The following is a 24,913-nucleotide window of genomic DNA, read 5'->3' on the forward strand; positions in this document are numbered from 1 at the left end:
TGGAACTAGAACTCACAATCTCCTGCTGATTGGCCCAAGTCACCCAGCCGGCTTTCATACTTAGAACTAGAACTCACCATGTCCTGGTCATTGGCTCAAAGTCACTCAGATGGCTTCTGTGCCTGAGGTGGAACTAGAACTCCTAGGTGCTTGATGATGAACTAGAACTCCTAGGTGCCGGCATCCCGGTACAGTCAGCTGCAACCGCGGCTGACTGTTGGGGGCAAGTCATTGGCCCCGATGGAGAGGGTGCGCAACTTAGGCGTTCTCCTGGATGGGCAGTTGTCTTTTGAAGAACATTTGACGACCGTCTCCAGGAGAGCTTTTCATCAGGTACGCCTGATCCGCCAGTTGCGCCCCTTTCTTGACCGGGATTCCTTATGCACAGTCACTCATGCTCTTGTTACCTCTCGCCTGGACTACTGCAATGCTCTCTACATGGGGCTCCCCTTGAAGAGCATCCGGAGGCACCAGTTGGTTCAGAATGCAGCTGCGCGGGTGATAGAGGGAGCCGCTCGTGGCTCCCATATAACACCACTCCTGCGCAAGCTGCACTGGCTGCCTGTGGTCTTCCGGGTGCACTTCAAGGTGCTGGTTACCACCTTTAAAGCGCTCCATGGCTTAGGACCGGGCTACTTACGGGACCGCCTACTGCCGCCATTTGCCTCCCACCGACCCGTGCGCTCTCACAGGGAGGGACTCCTCAGGGTACCGTCAGCCAAGCAATGTCGGCTGGCAGCCCCCAGGGGAAGGGCCTTCTGTGAGGGCTCCTACCTCTGGAACGTACTTCCCTTGGACTTCAACAACTTCCTGACCTTCGGACCTTCCGCCATGAGCTGAAGACGTACCTATTTTTCCGCGCAGGACTGGCATAGAATTTTTAGATTTTATTATTGGATTTTTAATTTTAATTGGGTTTTATGGTTTTAAATGTATTTTAATTTAGGGCCAAATTTGAATAAGTTTTTTATTGTTTTACTTGTATTGTGTTTATTTATTGTCGTTTTACTTGGCTGTTAACCGCCCTGAGTCCTTCGGGAGAAGGGCATTATACAAATTAAATAATAATAATAATAATAATAATAATAGTAATAATAATAATAATAATAATGGCCCAAAGATACCCAGCCAGCTTCCATGCCTAAAGTGGAACTAGAACTCACAGTCTCCTGCTGACGGGCCCCGTCACCCAGCTGCCTAGAACTAGAATTCACCATCTCCTGGTATCTAGAACGACACCTTAAGCACGAAGCAATACTGACTCTCTTATTTAAACCAAGAAATACTAAACATGCCGGCTGGGGAATTCTGGGAGTTGGAGTCCACAAGTTGGCAAGTTTGGGGAAACCCTGGCTTAGTCTTGGAGGAAATGTAGGGTTGTTGGTTTTTTTTTGTTGTTTTTTTTTGCTTGGGTAAGGAGCCAAATCATGTTAGGATTCCTCCTGGATCGTGAACCTCCTGATTCTTGAATCGCCGGCTTGTCTCCTAACCCTCTTTCTTAACAGGTTTTCCCGGTCCTGCTTCGCGCCCTGCCGCTGAGGGAGGACTTCGAGGAGTACAAAACCGTCTACCGTTGTATCACTTTTATCTACGAAAACGACCCGTCACAGGTGGGTCTCTTGTCTCGCCAGGAACAGGAAGTTCTTAGGGCAGCGGCCCCCAACTTTGCGGGCACCAGGGACCAGTTCCTTAGAGAGTGGTTTTTCCACGGACTGGAGAAGACATGGTTTCGCGTGCTGCCTGCATCCAGGGGGTGGTAGTCACTTATTTTCCCTACTGGTTCACAAATGTGTGCGTGGACACGCCCCGTCCACACCCCTTCTGCGCGTGTGCCTGGCCTCAAAAACGTGTCTAAATAGGATGGCACAGAGCTGGGGAGGAGTGGACAGTGATTTCCGCTACCGGTTCGGGTAAACCGGTCCGAACCGGCTGAATACCATCTCTGCCTGCATCCCATGGATGGGGCTTCGTTTGTTTGCGTGGCCCGGTTTTCGGCATGCCGTGGCCCGTTGCTGGTCCACGGTCCCGTGGATTGAGGATCCCCCCCCCCCCGTCTTTAGGGGATTGGCTCGCTCTCAAGTTGGTTTCCCCTTCGCTCGTCATCTCAGCCGTGTTTTGAGAAAGAAGCTTGACACCCAAACCCGGGTAAGTCCTCGACTTATGACAGTCGAGTCACACATTTCTGTAGTGAAGCGAGGCCGTCTTTAAGCGAGTTGCATCCTGTTTTATGACCTTTTGCCGTAGTGAAGCAAATTTGTTGCGGTCGTTAAGTGAATCATCCAGTTGTTAAACGAATCTAGCTTTCCCCCGTTGACTTTGGTCACAAAAGGGGGATCCCAAGACCCCGGGACAGTGCGACCGTCATAAGTTGGTTGCCAAGTGGTCAAAAAAAAAATTTTTTTTTTGATCAGGATGTTTCAACAGGATGACAAAAGGTTTGTAAGTCACTTCATTCCGTTGTAACTCTGAAGAGTCATGAAAGGAACGGTTGTAAGTGGAGGACTACCTGTGAACAACAGTTCATTTAGTGACCGCTCAGAGATACGACGCCACTGAAAAAAAGCGATTTAGGATCCTTTTTCACACTTACGACCGTTGTAGCGTTCCAGTGGTCAGGTGATCAGAAATTCGCACGCTGGGCAACATCCATATTTATGAGAGTTGCAGTTCCCTTCGCCGTCGTGTTCCTCACTTAACAACCCCAGTGTTAACAACTGTGGCAAGAGAGGTCGTAAAATGGGACAAGTCACTTAACCAACCTCTCGCTTAGCAACAGAAAGTTGGAGCTCAATTGTGGTCGTAAGTCGAGGACCAATTGTACATGAGGTTCATTTAAGGTATCAACCCCAAGGTTGAAATTGTCGGCCATTCCAGCCCTCCGGTTCCTGGGATTGGGTTATTTATTTTTCCCAAGTTTTGGAAAGTCCGAGAGTTTTTTCCGGTGTTTACAAAGCAGCGAGGTGGGCTGCTGGCGGGAATAGCCAACACCACTTACGCTATTTCTGGTGTTGAAATTTCACCATTTCTGACACGATGGCAGTCCGGTCTCTTCTTGAAAGCCTCCAGGGATGAAGCTCCCACAACTTCCAAAGGCAACTTCTGGTCCATGGATTGATGGTTCTCACTGTCAGAAAATTCCTCCTTATTTCCAGGTTGAATCTCTCCTTGATCAGTTTTCCATCCATTATTCCTTGTCTGGCCTTCGGGTGCTTTGGAAAATAGCTTGACCTCTTCTTCCTCTCTGGGGCAGCCCCTCAAATATTGGAAGCCTGTCTGCCCTGGTCCTTCTTGTCGTGTCCCACTCCTCCGCTGACGGCCGGGTCAGGGAAATCCGAATCAGGCTTGCCTCTGCAGCTCTGCCCAAAGTCCTAGCAAAGTCCTCAGAGCAGGCAGGAGACCAGAAAGTGACTTCAGCAAGATAAGTTCGACTTTGCCTGACTCAGAGACTGCCAGAAAGCAGATCCTTTATATAGGCCATGGGGTGTGGCTCCATGACTCAGCACTCATTAAGGCCTGCCCCTCCCTTCCTTCTGTTGCCTCCGCCTATCCAGTCTTCTGATGCGAGGGTCACTCCAATCAGCAGCTGTTGGAAATAAACTTTCCTCAGGCTCACATGCTGTGGAGGAGGGGGAGGGGTCTAGCTGCTCCGTTTGCCTGGGCATGGAGCCAGGGCTGGGGCCGGGGGATGCTCCCTCCTCTGCAGCCTGCTTGGGCATGGAGCCAGGGCTGGGGCCGGGAGGTGCCCCCTCCTCTTCAGCTTGTCTGGGCATGGAGCCAGGACTGGGGCCGGGAGGCATACATTCCTCCGTGTTCGGGAGCAGATAAGAAGGCCCCGGCTGCTGTGAGAGCGGGCAAGACACAACACTTCTCTTCACTAGGGTAGCCATGCCCAGTTCCTGCAACCGTTCGGTCCCCTATAATCATCCTGGTTGCTCTTCTCTGCACTCTTTCTAGAGCAGTGGTTCTCACCTTTATAGTGCTGCGACCCCTTTAATACAGGACGGAGGCATTAAAGCGGAGACTCCTCCCCTATTAAGTTTATGGCGCCTGAAGCCAGATTAGGCTAGCGATTGGGAGCGATTGCAGCTGGCTTGAGAGGGAGACATCAGAGCAAAGATTTCTCTCTTTTTTAATTCATCGCGCCTGAAGCCGAATTCGGCTCGTGATTTGAAGAGCCTGCAGCTGGCTTGCGGAGTCAACCATTGGAGCGCGATTCTTCGACTCGCAAGTATACTTCCCGTATTTCCGATGGTCTTAGGCGACCCCTGGCAAATCGTCATTCGACCCCCAACGGGGTCGCGACCCACAGGTTGAGAACCGCTGTTCTAGAGTCTCAACATTTTCTTTATAGTGCGATGACCAAAACTGGATGCAGTACTCTAGGTGTGGCCTTACTAAGGCTTTCTAGAGTGGTGTTAGTACCTCCCTTGATCTTGATTGTATCCCTCTGTTAATGCAGTTTAGAATTGCGTTGGCTTTTTTGGCTGCCGCCGCACACTCTTATATTTAACTTAGTTGTGAATGCTCCAACACTGGAAATTTTTAAGAAAATGTTGGATAACCATCTGACTGAGATGGTGTAGGGTTTCCTGCCTGGGCAGGGGGTTGGACTAGAAGGCCTCCAAGGTCCCTTCCAACTCTGATGTTATGTTATGTTATGTTATGTTATATGTTATGTTATGTTATTTAACTGATCGTCCACTAAGACTCCAAGACTGCACAGTGTACAGCCATACAGTGAGTCCCACGAAGAAGGGTGGGGGGTTTTCCACCTATTCTCCAAAGCACCTGAAGGCAGGACAGGAAGCAATGGGTGGAAACTAATCAAGGAGAGAAGCAACTTAGAACTAAGAGAAATTTCCTGACAGTTAGGACAATTAATCAGTGGAACTACTTGCCACCAGAAGTTGCGAATGCTCCAACACTGGAAGTTTTTACGAAGAAATTGGATTACCATTTGTCTGAAGTGGTGTAGGGTTTTCTCCCTAAGCAGGGGGTTGGACTAGAAGACCTCCAAGGTCCCTTCCCACTCTGATATTCTAAATGTGAGTTGTATTAAGCCAGTCTTAGTTTAGTTTAGTTTAGTTTATTAAGTTTCTGTAGGTGTACTTTGAGTTTTTCTTGGCTCGGTGTAAGACTTGATTTTTCTCTGCGTTGAATTTCATTTTGTTAGAGATCTTGAGCCTATCAGCTGTAGGGTGTCCTGCTTGGGCAGGCGGTTGGACTAGATGGCCTCCAAGCTCTCTTCCAACTCTTGTTAATCTCGAAGTAACAGTAACAGAGTTGGAAGGGACCTTGGAGGTCATATAGTCCAACCCCCTGCTCACGCAGGAGATCTATACTAGGGATTCGGTCTGTTAATCCTCATTCCCTGCCTTACAGCTGCTCTTGAGGTACCACCAGCTGATGAGAAAATGGGGGGTAATGTTTGAGGTTTGCCTTATCCTTTCTGGAAAGGATTGGGGAAAGGCGACTACTGGTCCTCTACTTACGACCCAGAATTTGGGTTGTGCTCCGTGAAACATCGGCGAGACAAATTTGACAACCTTTCTGGCTGCAGTTGTTCAATCAATCCCTGCAGCGGTTCAGACAGTCACGTGGTCGTTAAGTGAATCCGGCTTCCCCAGACTAGGACTTTGCTCGTTGAAAAGGTCGCAAAAGGGGGGGATCGCCTAACCCCTGGGACTTTGCAACCGTCATAAGTAGGGGTCAGTTAGCAAGCGTCTGAATTTGGTTGCCGCAGCGGTCGTCAGTGTGAAAAACGGCCGTTAAGAGTCACTTTTTTCAGGGCCATCGTAACTTGGAAATGCAGGCAGTCCTTGACTTACAACGGTTCATTTAGTGACCGTTCAATGTTAACAACTGAAAAAAGTGACTTACGACTGTTTTTCACACTTAACAACGGTTGTGGTCACATCATCAAAATTCAGGCCTTTGGCAAATGACTCGTATTTACGACAGTTTGCCGTGTCCCGGGGGGGTGCGGTGGGGTCACGCGATCCCTTTTTTGCAACCTTGCCGACGAGCAGAGTCAACAGTGGACCCAGATTCAACTTAACGACCACGCGGCTCACTTAACAACCGCCGCGATTCTCTTTGAACAGCCGTGGCAAGAAATAGTCGTCATACGGGGCAAAACTCCCTTAACCAAAGTTTAAATTCTGGTCTCGGTTTGTGGTCGTAATTCGAGGACTTCCTGGGATTGTTAAGTCGAAGGACTCCCTGTAATGTAGTTTTCTGGGTTTTGTTTTGTTTTTTTATCCCTGGAAAGGTATTCCAGCAGATTCCGGAGATCGTGAGAAGCAGTGGCCCTGTCTTGGCTTGCAAAAATCTTCCGACAGGTACGCGACGTCCCTTCCGGATGGGCAGCGTTTCCCTGTCACCCCCCCCTCCCCACAGCACCGTGGATGGGCGAAGGAGGCCGAGCTGGTTGGTGAAAAGGGGAAGCTGGGGTGAATCCAGCAAGATGGGGAGTGGGGTTGGATCTGGTCCCCCATCAGAACCGAATACGTCTGTTCTGTCCCCCTCCCCACTTCACAGAGAAGACGCAGAGAAACGCGTCCCAGAGTCCCTTATATTTGCAACAGACCTGATTTTCTGTAGTGAAAGCAAGACTTGGCAGTTACAGTGCAATGGCCTGCCAAGTTCCGAGTTCTTTATCTCTTATGGAGACAGATCCAAGATCCGTTGCCAAGAGCTCACAGAAAAAAGCGCCTTTGCACAGTCCAGGCCTTTAACTCCCAAACGACCGATCTGCAGTTCCCACTTGGTAGCTTTTGTCCGTCACAAGTTCCAGATGGCAACTCCACCCGCTTTTATCCCCTGTGGGGTGTGGCTCACTGACTCAGCACTCTCTGGGCCTGCCACACTTCTTCCTCTGCTGCGCACGCCTCTCTTTCCGATGCTGCCTGGGATCAATCCAGGATTGATCCTTCTCGTCCTCTATCTGTGGGGGCTCTGACACACCTTCTTCCTGGCCTTCCGCTGGCACTTGAGGCGTTGCCAGGAAGGAGGGACCTGGAGAGGGAGGCCTTGTCGGCTCCTCTCCCTCACTCTCCGAGTCATCCTCCTCCATGAGGACAGGCTCGGGGGCCGGAGTCACAACAACGTTACAGGTATTACGACCGTAATTACGCCCTAAACTTTTTTGCGCTAAGCAAAACACGAAGCAAATTTTTGTTCCATTTTGCGACCTTTCTCCTGCCATGGTTGTTAAGTGAAGCCCCCGCAGCTGTTAGGACTGGCTGGGGAATTCTGGGAGTCGAAGTCCCCGGGTCTTAAAGTTAGGAGACCGTTGGCCTATCTAGACAAACACAAGCTCTCTTCCTGACAACATCTGAAGGGTGACTTAAAATCTCTCTTAATTTGCTAGTAGGGAGATAAATATACAGGGAGTCCTCGAACTAACGACAGTCCATTTAGGGACCGTTCGTAGTTGCGACGGTGGGGAAAAAAAGTGACTTAGGACCAGCTTACATATTCTTACCATTGGTTCGCGCCACACGCACGTCTTCCACACGTGTCCAGCCTCAAAAACATGGCTAAATAGGACAGCATTACACCAGGGTGCGTGGGAGCGGCTGCTACCGGTTCGTACAAACTGTTACGAACCGGCTGAATGCTACCTCTGCTTACGACCAGTTTTCACACGTAACCACCGTAGCGCCATCCCCCACCGTCACACGATCAAAATTCAACCGCTGATTCTCGATTCTCGAATAAGGCAACCAATCTGTAGTTACGACGACTGCAGCATCCCGGGGGGGGGGTCACGCGATCCCCTTTTTGGCGACCTCCCGACGAGACGAGACGATAGGGAAGCCAGATTCACTTCCCAGCTGTGTCACTAACTTAACACAACTCCAGGGCCTCACTCAACAACCGTGGCAAGAAAGGTCGTAAAACCAGGGGCAAAATTTACTTAACGGATGTCTTGCTCAGCGAGAGAATTTTGGGATTCCATTGTGGTTGTAAGTCGAGGAACTTCCTGCCATCGGGCTTTTTTTATAATCTGCCTTGCCCTCTGGCTTAGCGGGCGAGGCGGAACTGTGTGCCAGCTGGTGCCCGCTGGGCACCGCAATCTTGCCAGCTTCCCTAAATTAACTTCCTTTCTTTTGGTCTCTACAGAAGCCAGGAACCTCCTGCTTACGCTGCTGGGCAGCCTCTCATCCCGCTGCCCCACCGAGTTTCAGACAGCCGTCCTGGCAAACCCTCCGGAAGTCAGCACGTTGATCCACGCGGCCATTGGCTCCGCTTAAAACAGTCAGGAAGAGGGCGCTGTTGTCCAACTTTCGAGGACTTTCAAAGCTGGTCGTTATGCAAAGCACCCCGTGGGGTTTGTTTGTTTGTTTTTTTGCAATCTTCCATCTTCGGTTTGGACCCCCGATCCAGAACGCAAAATCCAGCATGCCAAATGGCAACGGAATGGCAACTGAATGCTGTTCGTGTTGCTTCAATTCAGTATTGTTTGATAGATATTTTTTCACCGTTTAGCTCTGTTCTCCTCCTGTCGTTCTTTCTCTCCTCCTTTTTTTTTTCTTTTCTTTTTTTCCCCACCACCAAAGGCGTTTTCTTCGGCTGAAAATGCCACTCGATACTCCGAGCTTGTTTGCAACGTTTGCTGAACGGGATTTGAAATATATGGATTTTCTCTGCCGTTTTCCCTCCTGACTATTCCGCCATTCTAAGGGCAACACGTTTTGTGAGCCCCGGGCCGGGGCAGGGGTGGGGGGGACATCACACTGAATTTGTTTTTGCTTCCAAAGAAAGCCTCTTTTTTAAAAAAAAAAAATCCCATCGCAGGCTACTTGGAGAGCATATCGGCCACACAGCAAGGTTTGCAATGAGATATTTTTATATCTAATTAGATATTTTTTTTAATATTTAATGAGGTTTTTTTAAATATCTAATTAGATATATTTTTACCTGCGAGGGAATTCGCTTTTTTTCAAAAACCCTGAGGCTTCAAACGGGCAGATGGTAGAACTGCAAAAAAAAATGGCGCCTCGTTCGCCATTCCAGGAAGACAAAAAAAAAAAAAATTTGCTGAGTTTGCCAACACAACCGCAACACAATTTGCAATCTCGGGTCTCGCCTTCCGAAAGCCGAAGCCAAACGCAGGAAATCCTGGCGCGGTTGAGATCCCGGTTTGATCTCCTCGTTCTGTGCCAACGTTAGCCGGCATTCGCACCAGGGATCCAAGAACGCGAACTCTACATTAAACGGTTTCTTGGCGCAGGACACACTAACGGGCGTCTTGCTTTGCTCTTCAGCCATTTGCCCTGTTGTGAATAGCAGTCTTTTTTCTTCTTCACGGTGATCACAACTGTTATTATATATATATATATATATATATTTGCCTGTTGCCAAAAAAAAAAAAAAGAACCTGGGAATTTTGCCGTCGTTTGGCCTTTGGTATCACTCTGGGGAAACTTTTCCTAGATTGCCCCACGTTGTTGTTTCACAAAGTTTTTTGTGTGCACAAAGTTCATCAGTTCTTGAACGAGGGGTTGTTGTTGTTGTTCTTTTTTTCCCCCCCTGAATGTGGTTTTTCTACATTGTTGTTACCTTCACCACCACCCCCCAAGCTGGATTTCTGCCACAAAGCAACAGTTCTCACGAATCAATTCTTCCTCCGTCGTTTGTATTTAAAGATTTTTAACTTTCTGGTTTGGCCTTGGAATTTTTCTCCGAACAGAAGATTAAAAGTATACTGTATGCAGTACCTTGTAATAAAATGAAAAGCTTTTTGTTTCTCGCCAGTCGGCTTCCCGTAAAGTTTCTGTACGTTGCAAAGAGGGTTAAGAGCTCCGAAAGACTTAGTAAGGGATTTGTTATGATCCTTAGCCTAAATAATTCCCTTTATTTGTTTTTTTCCCAGCAGTCAGTCTTGCCAGATTTAAAAAAAAAAAAAATGAATGGAAAGGCAGTCATATTGCATATGCGAGAGAAAAAGTGGAAAGAATGATGTGTGAGAAAAATCTACAACGGACAATCGGCTTGTTGTAGCGGCTGTCGTGAAAGCTAACAAAGGCTTTGTTGTGCGTTTTTATTAGGTTTTTTTTTACTCTCGCTTTTATTTATTACTTTGTAAATAACGCAAAGTGGCTCACATGCCTATTTCCTCCTCCTCCTCCTCCTGTTTTCCCGACAGCGACAACCCTGTGAGGTGGGTTGGGCTGAGAGACACGGACTGAGCTCAAGTCACCCAGGCGGCTTTCGTACCTGAGGTGTGATTAGAACTCGCCGTTTCCTGGTGATTGGCCCAAAGTCCCCGTGCTGGCTTTCATATCTAAATGGAACTAGAACTCACCGTCTCCTGGTGATTGATCAAAAGTCACCTAGTCACTTTCATGTTAAGGTGGGACTAGAACTCACTGTCTCCTGGTAATTGGTCAAAAGTGACCTAGTCACTTTCATGCCTAAGGCAGGATTAGAACTCACTGTCTCCTGGTAATTGGTCAAAAGTGACCTAGTCACTTTCATGCCTAAGGCAGGATTAGAACTCACTGTCTCCTAATAATTGGTCAAAAGTCACCTAGTCACTTTCATGTTAAGGCGGGACTAGAACTCACTGTCTCCTGGTAATTGGTCAAAAGTCACCTAGTCACTTTCATGCCTAAGGCAGGACTAGAACTCACCGTCTCCTGGTGATTGGTCAAAAGTCACCTAGTCGCTTTCATGTTAAGGCGGGACTAGAACTCACTGTCTCCTGGTAATTGGTCAAAAGTCACCTAGTCACTTTCATGCCTAAGGCAGGACTAGAACTCACTGTCTCCTGGTGATTGGTCAAAAGTCACCTAGTCGCTTTCATGTTAAGGCGGGACTAGAACTCACTGTCTCCTGGTAATTGGTCAAAAGTCACCTAGTCACTTTCATGCCTAAGGCAGGACTAGAACTCACTGTCTCCTGGTGATTGGTCAAAAGTCACCTAGTCGCTTTCATGTTAAGGCGGGACTAGAACTCACTGTCTCCTGGTAATTGGTCAAAAGTCACCTAGTCACTTTCATGCCTAAGGCAGGACTAGAACTCACCGTCTCCTGGTGATTGGTCAAAAGTCACCTAGTCGCTTTCATGTTAAGGCGGGATTAGAATTCACTGTCTCCTGGTAATTGGTCAAAAGTCACCTAGTCACTTTCATGCCTAAGGCAGGACTAGAACTCACCGTCTCCTGGTAATTGGTCAAAAGTCACCTAGTCACTTTCATGCCTAAGGCAGGACTAGAACTCACCGTCTCCTGGTGATTGGTCAAAAGTCACCTTGTCGCTTTCATGTTAAGGCGGGACTAGAACTCACTGTCTCCTGGTAATTGGTCAAAAGTCACCTAGTCACTTTCATGCCTAAGGCAGGACTAGAACTCACCGTCTCCTGGTGATTGGTCAAAAGTCACCTAGTCGCTTTCATGTTAAGGCGGGATTAGAATTCACTGTCTCCTGGTAATTGGTCAAAAGTGACCTAGTCACTTTCATGCCTAAGGCAGGACTAGAACTCACCGTCTCCTGGTGATTGGCCCAAAGTCACCTAGTCGCTTTCATGCTTAAGGCAGGACTAGAACTCACAGTCTGCTGATGATTAGCCCAAAATCATCTGCCGGGCTTTCATGCCTAAAGTGGGACTAGAAGTCACAATCTCCTGGTGATTGTCACCCAGCTGTCTTTCGTACTTCAGATGGGTCCAGAACTCGCCATCTCCTGGTTTCTAAGCCAGCACCTTAAAAAGTCATTTTGTCAATCTCAGTTATGTAGATAGATAGATAGATATTTAAAGCAATCTCTACTCAAAATCCAAAAATGATAAATCTCCACTCGCAGTTGAAAATTCAACAGATTTATTTACAAAAAAAAAAAAGTAGGAAAGGCAACGAACCGGAACCAGCAAATACATTGGTTTAATTCAAAAATTTCACCTGAAACACAAAACAGGATCTTCCCAGCAGGCCTGAATCTTCACCAAAGAGGCAGCTGGGATCTTGTCGGGATCTTGTCAGAGCTGAATCTGCTAGCTGTGAAAGAAACGCGCTCCTGGCTTAATGATGATCTGACCATAAGCCTCCTTTTGTTCCAGGTTCAGGATCTGAGCCGCGGCCAGAACTAGGGAAAAGAAAGACACTGTAGAATAGAATAACAGAGTGGGAAGGGACCTTGGAGGTCTTCTAGTCCAACCCCCTGCCCAGGCAGGAAACCCTACACCACTTCAGACAAATGGTTATCCAACATCTTAAAAATTTCCAGCGTTGGAAGCATTTACAACTTCTGCAGGCAAGTTGTTCCACTGATTAATTGTTCTAACTGTCAGGAAATTTCTCCTTAGTTCTAAGTTGCTTCTCTCCTTGATGAGTTTCCACCCATTGCTTCTTGTTCTGCCCTCAGGTGCTTTGGAGAATAGTTTGACTCCCTCTTCTTTGTGGCAACCCCTGAGATATTGGAACACAGCTATCATGTCTCCCCTAGTCCTTCTTTTCATTAAACTAGGCATACCCAGTTCCTGCAACCGTTCTTCATCTGTTTTAGCCTCCAGACCCCTAATCATCTCGGTTGCTCTTCTCTGCACTCTTTCTAGAGTCTCCACATCTTTTTTATATCGTGGCGACCAAAACTGGATGCAATATTCCAAGTGTGGCCTTACCAAGGCATTATAAAGTGGTACTAACACTTCACGTGATCTTGATTCTATCCCTCTGTTTATGCAGCCCAGGACTGTGTTGGCTTTTTTGGCAGCTGCTGCACATGGCTGGCTCATATCTAAACGGTTGTCCCCCTAGGACTCCAAGATCTCTGTATGGAGGATACAGTCCTCGGCTTAACGACCGGCTGTTCAAAGTTACAAACAGACCTCCCCAGGGCTACTTATGACCCAGGTTTGAAGTTCGAAACGGCTGTCGTGCGATCTCGTTTTGGGCGGGGGGGGCAGGGGGGGAATTTAGCAACCAGCCTGTATTTATTATGGCCATTTGCAGCGTCGAGCACCATTTTTGATTGATTTCTTTATTTATTGCCATAAATTGGTGCTTGTTCTGGTTTCCGACCAAAAATGGGCCCATTGGGTAAAATGGATTCACTCAATTACTGCCATGTTTGCTTAACCACCTTAAGCCCTTCACTATATAAGGACCGCAGTGATTCTCTTAACAGCTAAAAAATAAAATAAAAATCAGGCAGGGTCACTTAACGAACGGCGCAACTTTACGTCCGTAATTCTGAGTTTAAATACAGTCGTAAGTCAAGGACCACCTTTATTTTAAATATTTTCCTGCATTCATATCAGAGCCAAAGGCCTGACTTGTGTCTGCAAGATGGCGAAAATAAGAAATGCGGTCCTATATTTCTCACTTCCCAGCCCTTGTGCTACACGCGGGACCCGGGAAACTCAAAACGGACTCGAAGTTTGTTTTCTTGTAACTCGCCACGTCGGGGAGGGGGGGAGGTAGATAAAGAAAGGGGATATAAACGATGTATAAATGAGGGGAAGGAAACAAGCAGTGATGGAGTCTTAAGAAATACGCACCCAAGCACATGTAGAAAAAACGGCTGGCCACAGCTCGGGATGCCGTGAGGGGCACCAGCTGGTCGAAATCTACCTCTTCAACCTGTTCCATTTTGGCTGCCACCAACCTGCCAGGAAAAAGTTAGAGGAGAAAATTTTTGCCCTCAGGTCGTTTGGGCCTTGGGACGGAAGAGGGGGAAAGAGGAAGGAAAGAAAAGAGAGAAAAAAAGAAAGAGAAAAAGAAAAGAAGGAGGAAGGGAGGAGGAGGGAGGAAGGAAGGCAGAGGGAAGGAAACGGGGAAGGAAGGAAAAGAGGAAATAAGGGAAGGAGAAGAGGGGAGGAAGGAAGGAAAGAAGGAAAGGTAGGGAAGCTAAAGAGGAAGGAAGGAAAAGGAAAGGAGGGAAGGAGGTAGGGGAGGTATAGAATAGAATAGAATAGAATAGAATAGAATAGAATAGAATAGAATAGAATAGAATAGAATAGAATAGAATTTTTTATTGGCCAAGTGTGATTGGACACACAAGGAATTTGTCTTGGTGCATATGCTCTCAGTGTACATAAAAGAAAAGATACGTTCATCAAGGTACAACATTTACAACACAATTGATGATCAATATATCAATATAAATCATAAGGATTGCCAGCAACAAGTTACAGTCATGCAGTCATAAGTGGGAGGAGAAGGAAACCCTTGAAACCCTTAAAAGAAGGTGGAGGGGGAGAAACCATTTTTGGCAAAGCGGAGGAATCCGGCCATTAGAAGTGAGGCAGGAGGGCCGCCTCACCTGCGGACGTAGCCCAAGGTAATCACGTCCTTCTCCAGCGGCAGCTCAAAACTTATTTCGGGGAGTTCAGGCACAACGGGTAAGATCCCACTTTCTGGTTCTAGGAGAATCCTGTTAAGGAAGGAAGAGTCAAAATCAATCCGTCAGAAAAAAAGCTGGAAGGGACCTTGGAGGTCTTCTAGTCCCACCCGCCCTGCTCAAGCAGGAGCCGTTGGATCATTCAGGCATTTAGCGCTCCAATCTCCTCTTTAAAACTTCCGGGGATGGAGCATTCTGGTGGCAAGCTGTTCCACTGGTGAATCGTTTTAATTGCCAGGAAATTTCTCCTTAGTTCCAGGTTGCTTCTCGCCTTGATTAGTTTCCATCCATTGCTTCCTGTCCTACCTTCGGGTGTTTTGGGGACTAATTTGACCCTCCCTCTTCTTTGGGGGCAGCCCCCTCAAATACTGGAATACTCTTTTATCACGTCGCCCCTAATTCTTTTTTTTTTCTTCTCCAGACTAGCCAAACACATATCCTGAAAGCGTTCTTCCTGTTGTTTTTATCTCCGGCCCTTTGAAATCATCTTAGTTGCACTTTTCTGCACTTTTTCCAAAACTCACAACATCTTTTTTTTTGGTAAGACGTGATGATGATGATGCTAAGGAAGTTTGCTCCCCCTGCCCCAAGTCTCAAAGAGGCCCCATTTCTTCTGGGGCCACAGGCTACAGAAGTGGGATTCAACCGGTTCTGGCGAACCGAGAGTGGCAATTGCGGGAGGCTCTGTTCACCTGCCCGGACGTAATGCGCGAGTACCGCACATTTGCGAACCGGTAGGGAAGGTAAGTTAATGCCACGTCTGGCCAAGCAGGTAACTTTTACCTCTCTTCAGGTATCACCAAGCTTGGGCGAGCTTCTTCCTCGGTCGTCTCGAGGGATATTTCTACAAGGAAGACCAAGACTCCGTCAAGAAGGTTCCACGTCTCGTTTTTCAGAGCATGAAATGAGCTCCATATTCGCGATTTTCTGGAGCAGGGGGTCTCCGAGCTTGGCAACTTTAAGGCTTGTGGACTTCAACTCCCAGAATTCCTCAGCCAGCAAAAGCTGGCTGAGGAATTCTGGGAGTTGAAGTCCACAAGCCTTAAAGTTGCCAAGCTCGGAGACCCTCCTGCTCTGGAGGACTCGGGACTCACCTGAGGAGCCCACCGGAGGTCCGCTCGGTTCTTCCGCCGCCCGCAACTCCTGCAGAAGGAACAAGAAGGAACGTCAAACCTCACGAATTGTGAACCGAAGACGCAATTTAACCAAAGAGGTTAAATAGAATAGAATCTTCTGTATTGGACAAGGGTGATTGGAGACACAAGGAAATTTGTCATCGGTTTTGTAAGCTCTCAGTGTACGTAAAAATCTCTTTGGCACTTTTATCGTATAACCGATCAATCATAGTCGTCCTAAGTACATTCGTCGTGAATGGCGCATCCCAGAAGAAAATCTGTCAGCCGATCGGCTCCAACATCCGTCCCTCTTCCAGCCAAGCTTTCAAGGGCAAATACAAGCTGGCTGCAGGGTTGTGCATTACTTGTGATTGACTTAAGATGCAGGCCTAGAAATTGGGAGCTTGTGAGTTCTAGTCCCGCCTTAGGCATGAAAGCCAATTGAGTGACTTTGGGCCACTCACCAGGAGACAGGGAGTTCTAGTCCCAGTTTAGGCATGAAGGCTGTTGGGGTGATTTTGGGCCAATCGCCAAGAGACTGGGAGTTCAAGCTCCGCCTTAGGCATGAAAGTGAGCTGGGTGACTTTGGGCCAATCACCAGGAGACTGGGAAATCTAGTCCCGCCTTAGGCATGAAAGCCGTCTGGGTGTCTTTGGGCCAATCAACAGGAGACTGGGAATTCTAGTCTCGCCTTAGGCATGAAAGCTGTCGGGTGTCTTTGGGCCAATCACCAGGAGACTGGGAATTCTAGTCCTGCCTTAGGCATGAAAGCCGGCTGGGTGACTTTGGGCCAATCACCAGGAGACTGGGAATTCTAGTCCCGCCTTAGGCATGAAAGCCTGCTGGGTGACTTTGGGCCAATCACCAGGAGACTGGGAATTCTAGTCCCGCCTTAGGCATGAAAGCCGTCTGGGTGTCTTTGGGCCAATCACCAGGAGACTTGGAATTCTAGTCCCGCCTTAGGCATGAAAGCCGTCTGGGTGATTTTGGGCCAATCACCAGGAGAGTGGGAATTCTAGTCCCGCCTTAGGCATGAAGCCTGCTGGGTGGGCCAGTCCGTCTCTCTCTCTCTCTCTCTCTCTCTCTCAATACAATGCCAATTCATTGGCTGCTTGTTTCGGGGAAAATATGACGAGGGAGTATTAGATTTGTCAGGTGCCTTGAGTTACTCATAAGATAAATAAAGGCTGGATTCTAGAAAAAAAATATCTACAAAACGAAGAAAAAAAAATCATTCCTGTGCCATGGGCCGATCCCATATGGCTCATGGGCAACGCCCTAATTTAAGCACAAAAGACAAGATAGCAGACACCGGGGGGAAAAAGGGCTCCCTTGAGTCCACAAAACCACAAAGTTGAAACACCCATTCTGGGAAGTTCTGCACCGGAATATTGTGGGTGGGGTTGCGGGGGGGGGAGAAAGGGTTTTCGCAGTTACGTCTGCCGGCAGATGTCGCAGGTTGTGCAGTTCTTGTCAACGCCTTTCAAGGCACACGGGTTCACACACGTGAAAGGGGCCGCCAGACAGTACGGCCCACCTCTTCCTCTCCCCTCCCCCCCTCCTACCCCATTGCAGTCTCAGCTGGGGAAGGCCAGGCAAGGTTTGGGTGGGGGAATTAAACCGAAGCTTCCTAAGAGCTGCTCGGCTCATGTGGGCAACATTTTTTTTAAAAAAAAAATCTTTCTACTAGGTTCTTCCCTTTAAAAAAAAAAATGGATTCCCGCCCTCCACAAATGTTATCTTGTGGGTTTTGCTTGGAATGAGCATTCCCAACACGAATGGAATGGAATGGAATGGAATAGAATAGAATAGAATAGAATAGAATAGAATAGAATAGAATAGAATAGAATAGAATAGAATAGAATAGAATGAAGAGGGAATAGAATAGAATAGAATAGAATACAATAGAATAGAATACAATAGAATAGAATAGAATGAAGAGGGAATAGAATAGAATAGAATAGAATAGAATAGAATAGAATAGAATAGAATAGAATAGAATGAAGAGGGAATAGAATAGAATAGAATAGAATAGAATAGAATAGAATAGAATAGAATAGAAAATATGGAAGGGAATAGAATAGAAAAGAAAAAAGAAAATATGGAATAGAATAGAAAAGAAAATATGGAATGGAATGGAATGGAATAGAATAGAAAATATGGAAGGGAATGGAAGGGAATAGAATAGAAAAGAAAAAAGAAAATATGGAATGGAATAGAATAGAAAAGAAAATATGGAATGGAATAGAATAGAATAGAACAGAATAGAATAGAATAGAAAATATGGAAGGGAATAAAATAGAAAAGAAAAAAGAAAATATGGAATGGAATGGAATGGAATGGAATGGAATGGAATGGAATAGAAAAGAAAAAAGAAAATATGGAATAGAATATAATAGAAAAGAAAATTAGAATAGAATAGAATAGAATAGAATAGAATAGAATAGAATAGAATAGAATAGAATAGAATAGAATAGAATAGGAAAATATGGAATAGAATAGAAAAAAAATATATGGAATAGAATGGAATAGAATTTATGGAATGGAATGGAACGGAACAGAACAGAATAGAATTTTTGGAACAGAACAGAACAGAATAGAATAGAAGAAAGAAGAAAAGAAAAGAAAAAAAAAGAAAATAGGGAAAGAAATGGAATGGAACAGAATAGAATAGAATGGAATAGAATAGCAATGCTGGCCGGGGAATTCTGGGAGTTGAAGTCCACCCACTTTAAGTCGCCAAAATTGAGACACCCTGTGCTTAAGCGTCACACCGGTCGGTTGCTGAGACATTTCGTGTCAGAAATCGTTACCTCAAGCTCGCTGGGAATGTCAGCTCTTCGTTCTTCCCCCTCAGCGATTCGATCCTTGGCATAATTCACCGGCCGGACGTTGGCGCATCGGGCCCATAATCCACGGAGCGTGGGGTGCATCCATCCTGGGCCAAGGGAAAAAGCAGCATGGGTGGCGTAGTAGAGCGACGGCACCCCTTTACAAGTAGTCCTCAAGCTAGGACCATAACGGAGCCCAGTTTTCCCTCTCACGAAATTGCCTTTTATGCAGATGTGGTATTCAGCCGGTTCAAGCGAACCGGTAGCAGAAATGTTGAATGGTTCGGAGAACCAGCAAATACTACCTCTGCTTTTACGAGCTCCCTGGCCACCGTTGTTAAGTGAATCCCTGCCCTCGTTCCGTTAGGAACACGGTCGTTAAAACGAATCCGGCGTCCCCATTGACTTGGCTTGTCAGGAGGTTGCAAAACGGGATCACGTAACTCTGCAACCGTCATCAATACGAATCGGTTGCTAACGGTCCTAATTTCGATCGAGTGATTTTTTTTTTTAGGGATGTTGCCACGGTCGTAATTGTGAAAAATGGTCATAAGTCCCTTTTTTTTGTCCCCCCAACGCTGTAACTTCGAACGTTATAAATCGAGGCCTGACCTGTATCACCTTTTTGTATCGTCTTTTTTTGGCAACTTTTATGAAACCAGGAAATCAAGGCCTGTGAAGTGAACTGGTTTAACTGAAAGCTAAATTCTTTTTTTCTTTATTTTTTTCTCATCCTGGCTCAGTCTTTGTTTGTTACGGTCCTTCGTTCGCCCCGTGCCAAGGACTGAAAAAGATAACTTCGACCCAGCACATGTTGTTACCTCTTTTATGACATCTCTTGGCTGTTTCCTCCCAGCCCAATTTGGCAAAGGAAGTCGACTCAAAAAAAAAAAACAACCCCCCAAAAAAACAGGCTAACCCTTTCGGATCTACCCCAAAGCCTCACCGAACGTGCGAACAGGAAGTGACTGAGCCATCGCCTTATAGCGAGAGAAGCCTTCATCGTTTATTTATTTTTTAAAAAAAGGACAATGCGAGTATTAGGGGTGTGGTCTCTTGAGCTGGGTGGTTTTCTGGCAGACGTTTCATGACCCAAACCATCAGTGCTAGAAGGGTGTGGGATTTATGGAAAGGAGGGAGGAAGAGGAGGAAGAGGAGGAGGAGGACGATGACTGTGGGGTTCTTCCTACTCTTTGAGCTTGGTGGTTTTCTTGCAGACATTTTATGACCAAACTAAGGAACATTATCAGTGCTAGAAGGGAGAGGAGGAGGAGGAGGAGGAAGGAGAAGGAGAAGAAGAAGAAGAAGAGGAGGAGGAGGAAGGAGAAGGAGAAGAGGAGGAGGAGGAGGAGAGGAGGAGGAGGAGGAAGGAGAAGAAGAGGAGGAGGAGGAGGAGGAGGAGGGCTGTGGGGTCCTTGATGCTCTCTGAGCTGGGTGGTTTTCTTGCAGATGTTTCATGATCCAACTAGGTAACATCATCAGTGCTAAAAGGGAGAGGAGGAGGAGGAGGAGGAGGAGGAGGAAGAAGAAGAAGAAGAAGAAGAAGAAGAAGAAGAAGAAGAAGAAGAAGAAGAAGAAGAAGAAGAAGAAGAAGAAGAAGAAGAAGAAGAAGAAGAAGAAGAAGAAGAGGACCATAAGGGGCGTGCATAAGCGCACAAACGTGCCTACCGTTCCTGTCCTATTGTTTTTCTTTTCTTCTTCCTATATATGTTTATATGTGTATATACTATATAATCTTTTTGTATGATGTTGTGACAAAATAAATAAATAAATAAATAAAATAAGAAGAAGAAGACAACTGCGGTCCTTGGTGCTCTCTGAGCTGGGTGGTTTTCTGGCAGACGTTTCATGACCCAAACCAGGTAATACCATCAGTGCTAGAAGGGTGTGGGATTTATGGAAAGGAGAGAGGAAGAGGAGGAGGAGGAGGAGGAGGAGGAGGACGATGACTGGGGTTCTTCCTAGTCTTTGAGCTTGGTGGTTTACTTGCAGAGATTTCATGACCAAACTAAGGAACATCATCAGTGCTAGGAGGGGGGAGGAGGAAGACCGTGGGATCCTTAGTGGTCTCTTGGTAATTTTTTTGCAGGCGTTTCATGATCCAACTAGGGAACATCATCAGTGCTGACATAGTTTGGATCGTGAAACATCTTCATAAAAGCAACCCACAGCCCTCCTCCTCCTCCTCCTCCTCCTTCTCATACCACACTCTTATAGCACTGAGAGTGTCACCTAGTTGAATGATGAAACCTCTGCCAGAAAACAAACAAGCCCCAGAGAGCATGAAGAAACCCACAACCCTCCTTCCCCCCCCCCACCTTATCTCCTCTTCCTCTTCCTCTCCACTCCTTTCTAGCATTGATGTTTAATTGGGTCATGAAACATCAGCAAAAAAAAAACAAAAACAAAAAAAACAACCAAGCCCAGAAAATGTCAGGAGCCCCACAACACTCCTCCCCTTCCTTCCCCTCCAACTTGTCCCGGAAAGTAAAGAATAAATAGCAGAAGGTATTTGTAACTCAGGCCTGAACTGTGAGGTCCTTGTTGCTCTCTGAGCTTGGTGGTTTTCTTGCAGACGTTTCATGACCCAACTAGGGAACATCATCAGTGCTAGAAGGGAAGGAAGGGGTTGCTCTTCCTTCCAGCACTGATGATATTATCCAGTTGGGTCATGAAATGTCAGCAAGAAAGCAACCAAGCTCAGAGAGCACCAATGACCCATAATCACTGTTCCCCTCCTCCTCCTCCTCCTCCTCCTCCTCCTCCTCTTCCCGCACTCCCTTCTAGCACTGATGATGTTCCCTAGTTGGGTTATGAAACGTCTTCAAGAAAACCACCAAACTCTGAAAGCATCCAGGCCCCCAACCCTGAGCTACAAATATTCTCCTTCAAGGATTCCATGGTTGGAGAGTGGTACCCAGCAGGCTGGATAAATGGAATTTTCTTTGATTGGAGGCACAAAACAGCACAAAATCGCAAAGAATTGGAAACGGGGCAGAATGAACTCCGGTCTAGATTTAGACGGGCATGCTAGAAGCAATGTCCTTCTGGGTTCGGGTCCAAGTGGGGAGGAAGTCACTGGAAACATGGAAGCTGTTTGGAAAGATGGTTTAATGGTGGACAGGACCACGTGGGGTTTGAGATCCTGGGCAAAAAAGGCACATGGAGTGGAGGAAGGGATATATTTATACACTCCCTTGGGCCCTACCTTAGAGTTTCCTGTTCTGTACAAGAAATGTATCCCATTGGCTGTCGGACTCCCAGGGGACAGGGCGGGGTGGGGTGGTCTTAGCTAATTTTGTAGGTGTCCCAGGTTTGGTTGAGCCTTGCTGGGTGATATAATCTTCCCAGGTGCCATGTGGTGAGATGGGTAGAGGGCTAATCCTATTTTGTCCTGAGGGCCATGTCTTAATCCCATCACCCTGGAGCTGAACGGGGGTGGGTGGGCAGGGAGCTGCAGGAAGCTGCTTTTTAGAATAGAATAGAATAGAATAGAATAGAATAGAATAGAATAGAATAGAATAGAATAGAAAAGAAAATATGGAATGGACTAGAATAGAATAGAATAGAATAGAATAGAATAGAATAGAATAGAATAGAATAGAATAGAAAAGAAAAGAAAAGAAAATATGGAATGGAATGGAATAGAAAATAAAATAAAAAAGAAAATATGGAATGGAATCGAATGGAATGGAATAGAAAATATGGAATGGAATCGAATGGAATGGAATAGAATAGAATAGAATAGAATAGAATAGAATAGAATAGAATATATGGAATGGAATGGAATGGAATAGAAAATAGAATAGAATAGAATAGAATAGAATAGAATAGAATAGAATAGAATAGAATAGAATAGAATAGAATAGAATAGAATAGAAGATATGGAATAGAATAGAATAGAATAGAATAGAAAATATGGAATGGAATGGAATGGAATGGAATGGAATGGAATAGAATAGAATAGAATAGAGTAGAATAGAATAGAATAGAATAGAATAGAATAGAATAGAATAGAATAGAATAGAATAGAATAGAATAGAAAAGAAAAGAAAATATGGAATGGAATGGAATGGAATGGAATAGAATAGAATAGAATAGAATAGAATAGAATAGAATAGAATAGAATAGAATAGAATAGAATAGAATAGAATAGAAAAGAAAAGAAAATATGGAATGGAATGGTATAGAATAGAATAGAATAGAATAGAATACAATACAATAGAATAGAATACAATAGAATAGAAAAGAAAATATGGAACAGAATAGAATAGAACAGAATAGAATAGAATAGAATAGAATAGAATAGAATAGAATAGAAAATATGGAATAGAATAGAATAGAATAGAATAGAATAGAATAGAATAGAAAATATAGAATAGAATAGAATAGAAAAGAAAAGAAAAAAGAAAATATGGAATGGAATGGAATGGAATAGAAAATATGGAATGGAATGGAATGGAATGGAATAGAATAGAATAGAATAGAATAGAATAGAATAGAATAGAATAGAAAATATGGAATAGAATAGAATAGAATAGAATAGAATAGAATAGAATAGAATAGAATAGAATAGAATAGAATAGAAAATATGGAATGGAATAGAATAGAAAATATGGAATGGAATGGAATGGAATGGAATGGAATGGAATGGAATAGAATAGAATAGAATAGAATAGAATAGAATAGAATAGAATAGAAAATATGGAACGGAATGGAATAGAATAGAATAGAATAGAATAGAATAGAATAGAATAGAATAGAAAATATGGAATGGAATGGAATAGAATAAAATTAGAAGGTATTTGTAACTCAGGCCTGAACTGTGAGGTCCTTGTTGCTCTCTGAGCTTGGTGGTTTTCTTGCAGACGTTTCATGACCCAACTAGGGAACATCATCAGTGCTAGAAGGGAAGGAAGGGGTTGCTCTTCCTTCCAGCACTGATGATATTATCCAGTTGGGTCATGAAATGTCAGCAAGAAAGCAACCAAGCTCAGAGAGCACCAATGACCCATAATCACTGTTCCCCTCCTCCTCCTCCTCCTCCTCCTCCTCCTCCTCTTCCCGCACTCCCTTCTAGCACTGATGATGTTCCCTAGTTGGGTTATGAAACGTCTTCAAGAAAACCACCAAACTCTGAAAGCATCCAGGCCCCCAACCCTGAGCTACAAATATTCTCCTTCAAGGATTCCATGGTTGGAGAGTGGTACCCAGCAGGCTGGATAAATGGAATTTTCTTTGATTGAGGCACAAAACAGCACAAAATCGCAAAGAATTGGAAACGGGGCAGAATGAACTCCGGTCTAGATTTAGACGGGCATGCTAGAAGCAATGTCCTTCTGGGTTCGGGTCCAAGTGGGGAGGAAGTCACTGGAAACATGGAAGCTGTTTGGAAAGATGGTTTAATGGTGGACAGGACCACGTGGGGTTTGAGATCCTGGGCAAAAAAGGCACATGGAGTGGAGGAAGGGATATATTTATACACTCCCTTGGGCCCTACCTTAGAGTTTCCTGTTCTGTACAAGAAATGTATCCCATTGGCTGTCGGACTCCCAGGGGACAGGGCGGGGTGGGGTGGTCTTAGCTAATTTTGTAGGTGTCCCAGGTTTGGTTGAGCCTTGCTGGGTGATATAATCTTCCCAGGTGCCATGTGGTGAGATGGGTAGAGGGCTAATCCTATTTTGTCCTGAGGGCCATGTCTTAATCCCATCACCCTGGAGCTGAACGGGGGTGGGTGGGCAGGGAGCTGCAGGAAGCTGCTTTTTAGAATAGAATAGAATAGAATAGAATAGAATAGAATAGAATAGAATAGAATAGAATAGAATAGAATAGAATAGAAAATATGGAATGGAATGGAATGGAATAGAATAGAATAGAATAGAATAGAATAGAATAGAATAGAATAGAATAGAATAGAATAGAATAGAATAGAAAAGAAAATATGGAATGGAATAGAATAGAATAGAATAGAATAGAATAGAATAGAATAGAATAGAATAGAATAGAAAAGAAAAGAAAATATGGAATGGAATGGAATAGAAAATAAAATAAAAAAGAAAATATGGAATGGAATCGAATGGAATGGAATAGAAAATATGGAATGGAACGGAATAGAATAGAATAGAATAGAATAGAATAGAATAGAATAGAATAGAATAGAATATATGGAATGGAATGGAATGGAATAGAAAATAGAATAGAATAGAATAGAATAGAATAGAATAGAATAGAATAGAATAGAATAGAATAGAATAGAATAGAATAGATAGAATATCAGAATATAGAATAGAATAGAATAGAATAGAATAGAATAGAATGGAATGGAATGGAATGGAATAGAATAGAATAGAATAGAATAGAGTAGAATAGAATAGAATAGAATAGAATAGAATAGAATAGAATAGAATAGAATAGAATAGAATAGAATAGAAAAGAAAAGAAAATATGGAATGGAATGGAATGGAATGGAATAGAATAGAATAGAATAGAATAGAATAGAATAGAATAGAATAGAATAGAATAGAATAGAATAGAAAAGAAAAGAAAATATGGAATGGAATGGAATAGAATAGATAGAATAGAATAGAATGAATAGAATAGAATGAATAGAATAGAATGAAAA

At 45.0% G+C, this 24,913-nt stretch overlaps 2 protein-coding genes across 3 annotated transcripts in view; one reads left to right on the plus strand and one right to left on the minus strand.

Annotated features, from left to right (window-relative positions):
• IPO4 (importin 4) overlaps window positions 1-9,761 on the plus strand; it is a 54,132-nt gene extending 44,371 nt beyond the window's left edge. Inside the window, exons 28-30 of the mRNA XM_058180313.1 lie at window positions 1,506-1,610; window positions 6,272-6,341; window positions 8,128-9,761. Of these exons, the coding sequence (XP_058036296.1) occupies window positions 1,506-1,610; window positions 6,272-6,341; window positions 8,128-8,258 (306 nt within the window). The 3' untranslated portion in view covers window positions 8,259-9,761. The remainder of the gene's footprint in view (window positions 1-1,505; window positions 1,611-6,271; window positions 6,342-8,127) is intronic.
• Window positions 9,762-11,678: 1,917 nt separating this feature from the next.
• Window positions 11,679-24,913, minus strand: part of REC8 (REC8 meiotic recombination protein) — a 35,515-nt gene continuing 22,280 nt past the window's right edge. Inside the window, exons 4-9 of one of the 2 annotated variants that reach the window (XM_058180317.1) lie at window positions 18,274-18,398; window positions 15,440-15,488; window positions 15,129-15,189; window positions 14,268-14,378; window positions 13,504-13,610; window positions 11,679-12,089 (exon numbers count right to left, since the gene is read on the minus strand). In XM_058180317.1, the coding sequence (XP_058036300.1) occupies window positions 11,998-12,089; window positions 13,504-13,610; window positions 14,268-14,378; window positions 15,129-15,189; window positions 15,440-15,488; window positions 18,274-18,398 (545 nt within the window). In that variant the 3' untranslated portion in view covers window positions 11,679-11,997. The remainder of the gene's footprint in view (window positions 12,090-13,503; window positions 13,611-14,267; window positions 14,379-15,128; window positions 15,190-15,439; window positions 15,489-18,273; window positions 18,399-24,913) is intronic. The other variant, XM_058180319.1, reaches the window with a different exon arrangement.

The sequence above is a fragment of the Ahaetulla prasina genome, chromosome 4 (assembly GCF_028640845.1).
Source record: "Ahaetulla prasina isolate Xishuangbanna chromosome 4, ASM2864084v1, whole genome shotgun sequence".
NCBI lineage: Eukaryota > Metazoa > Chordata > Lepidosauria > Squamata > Colubridae > Ahaetulla > Ahaetulla prasina.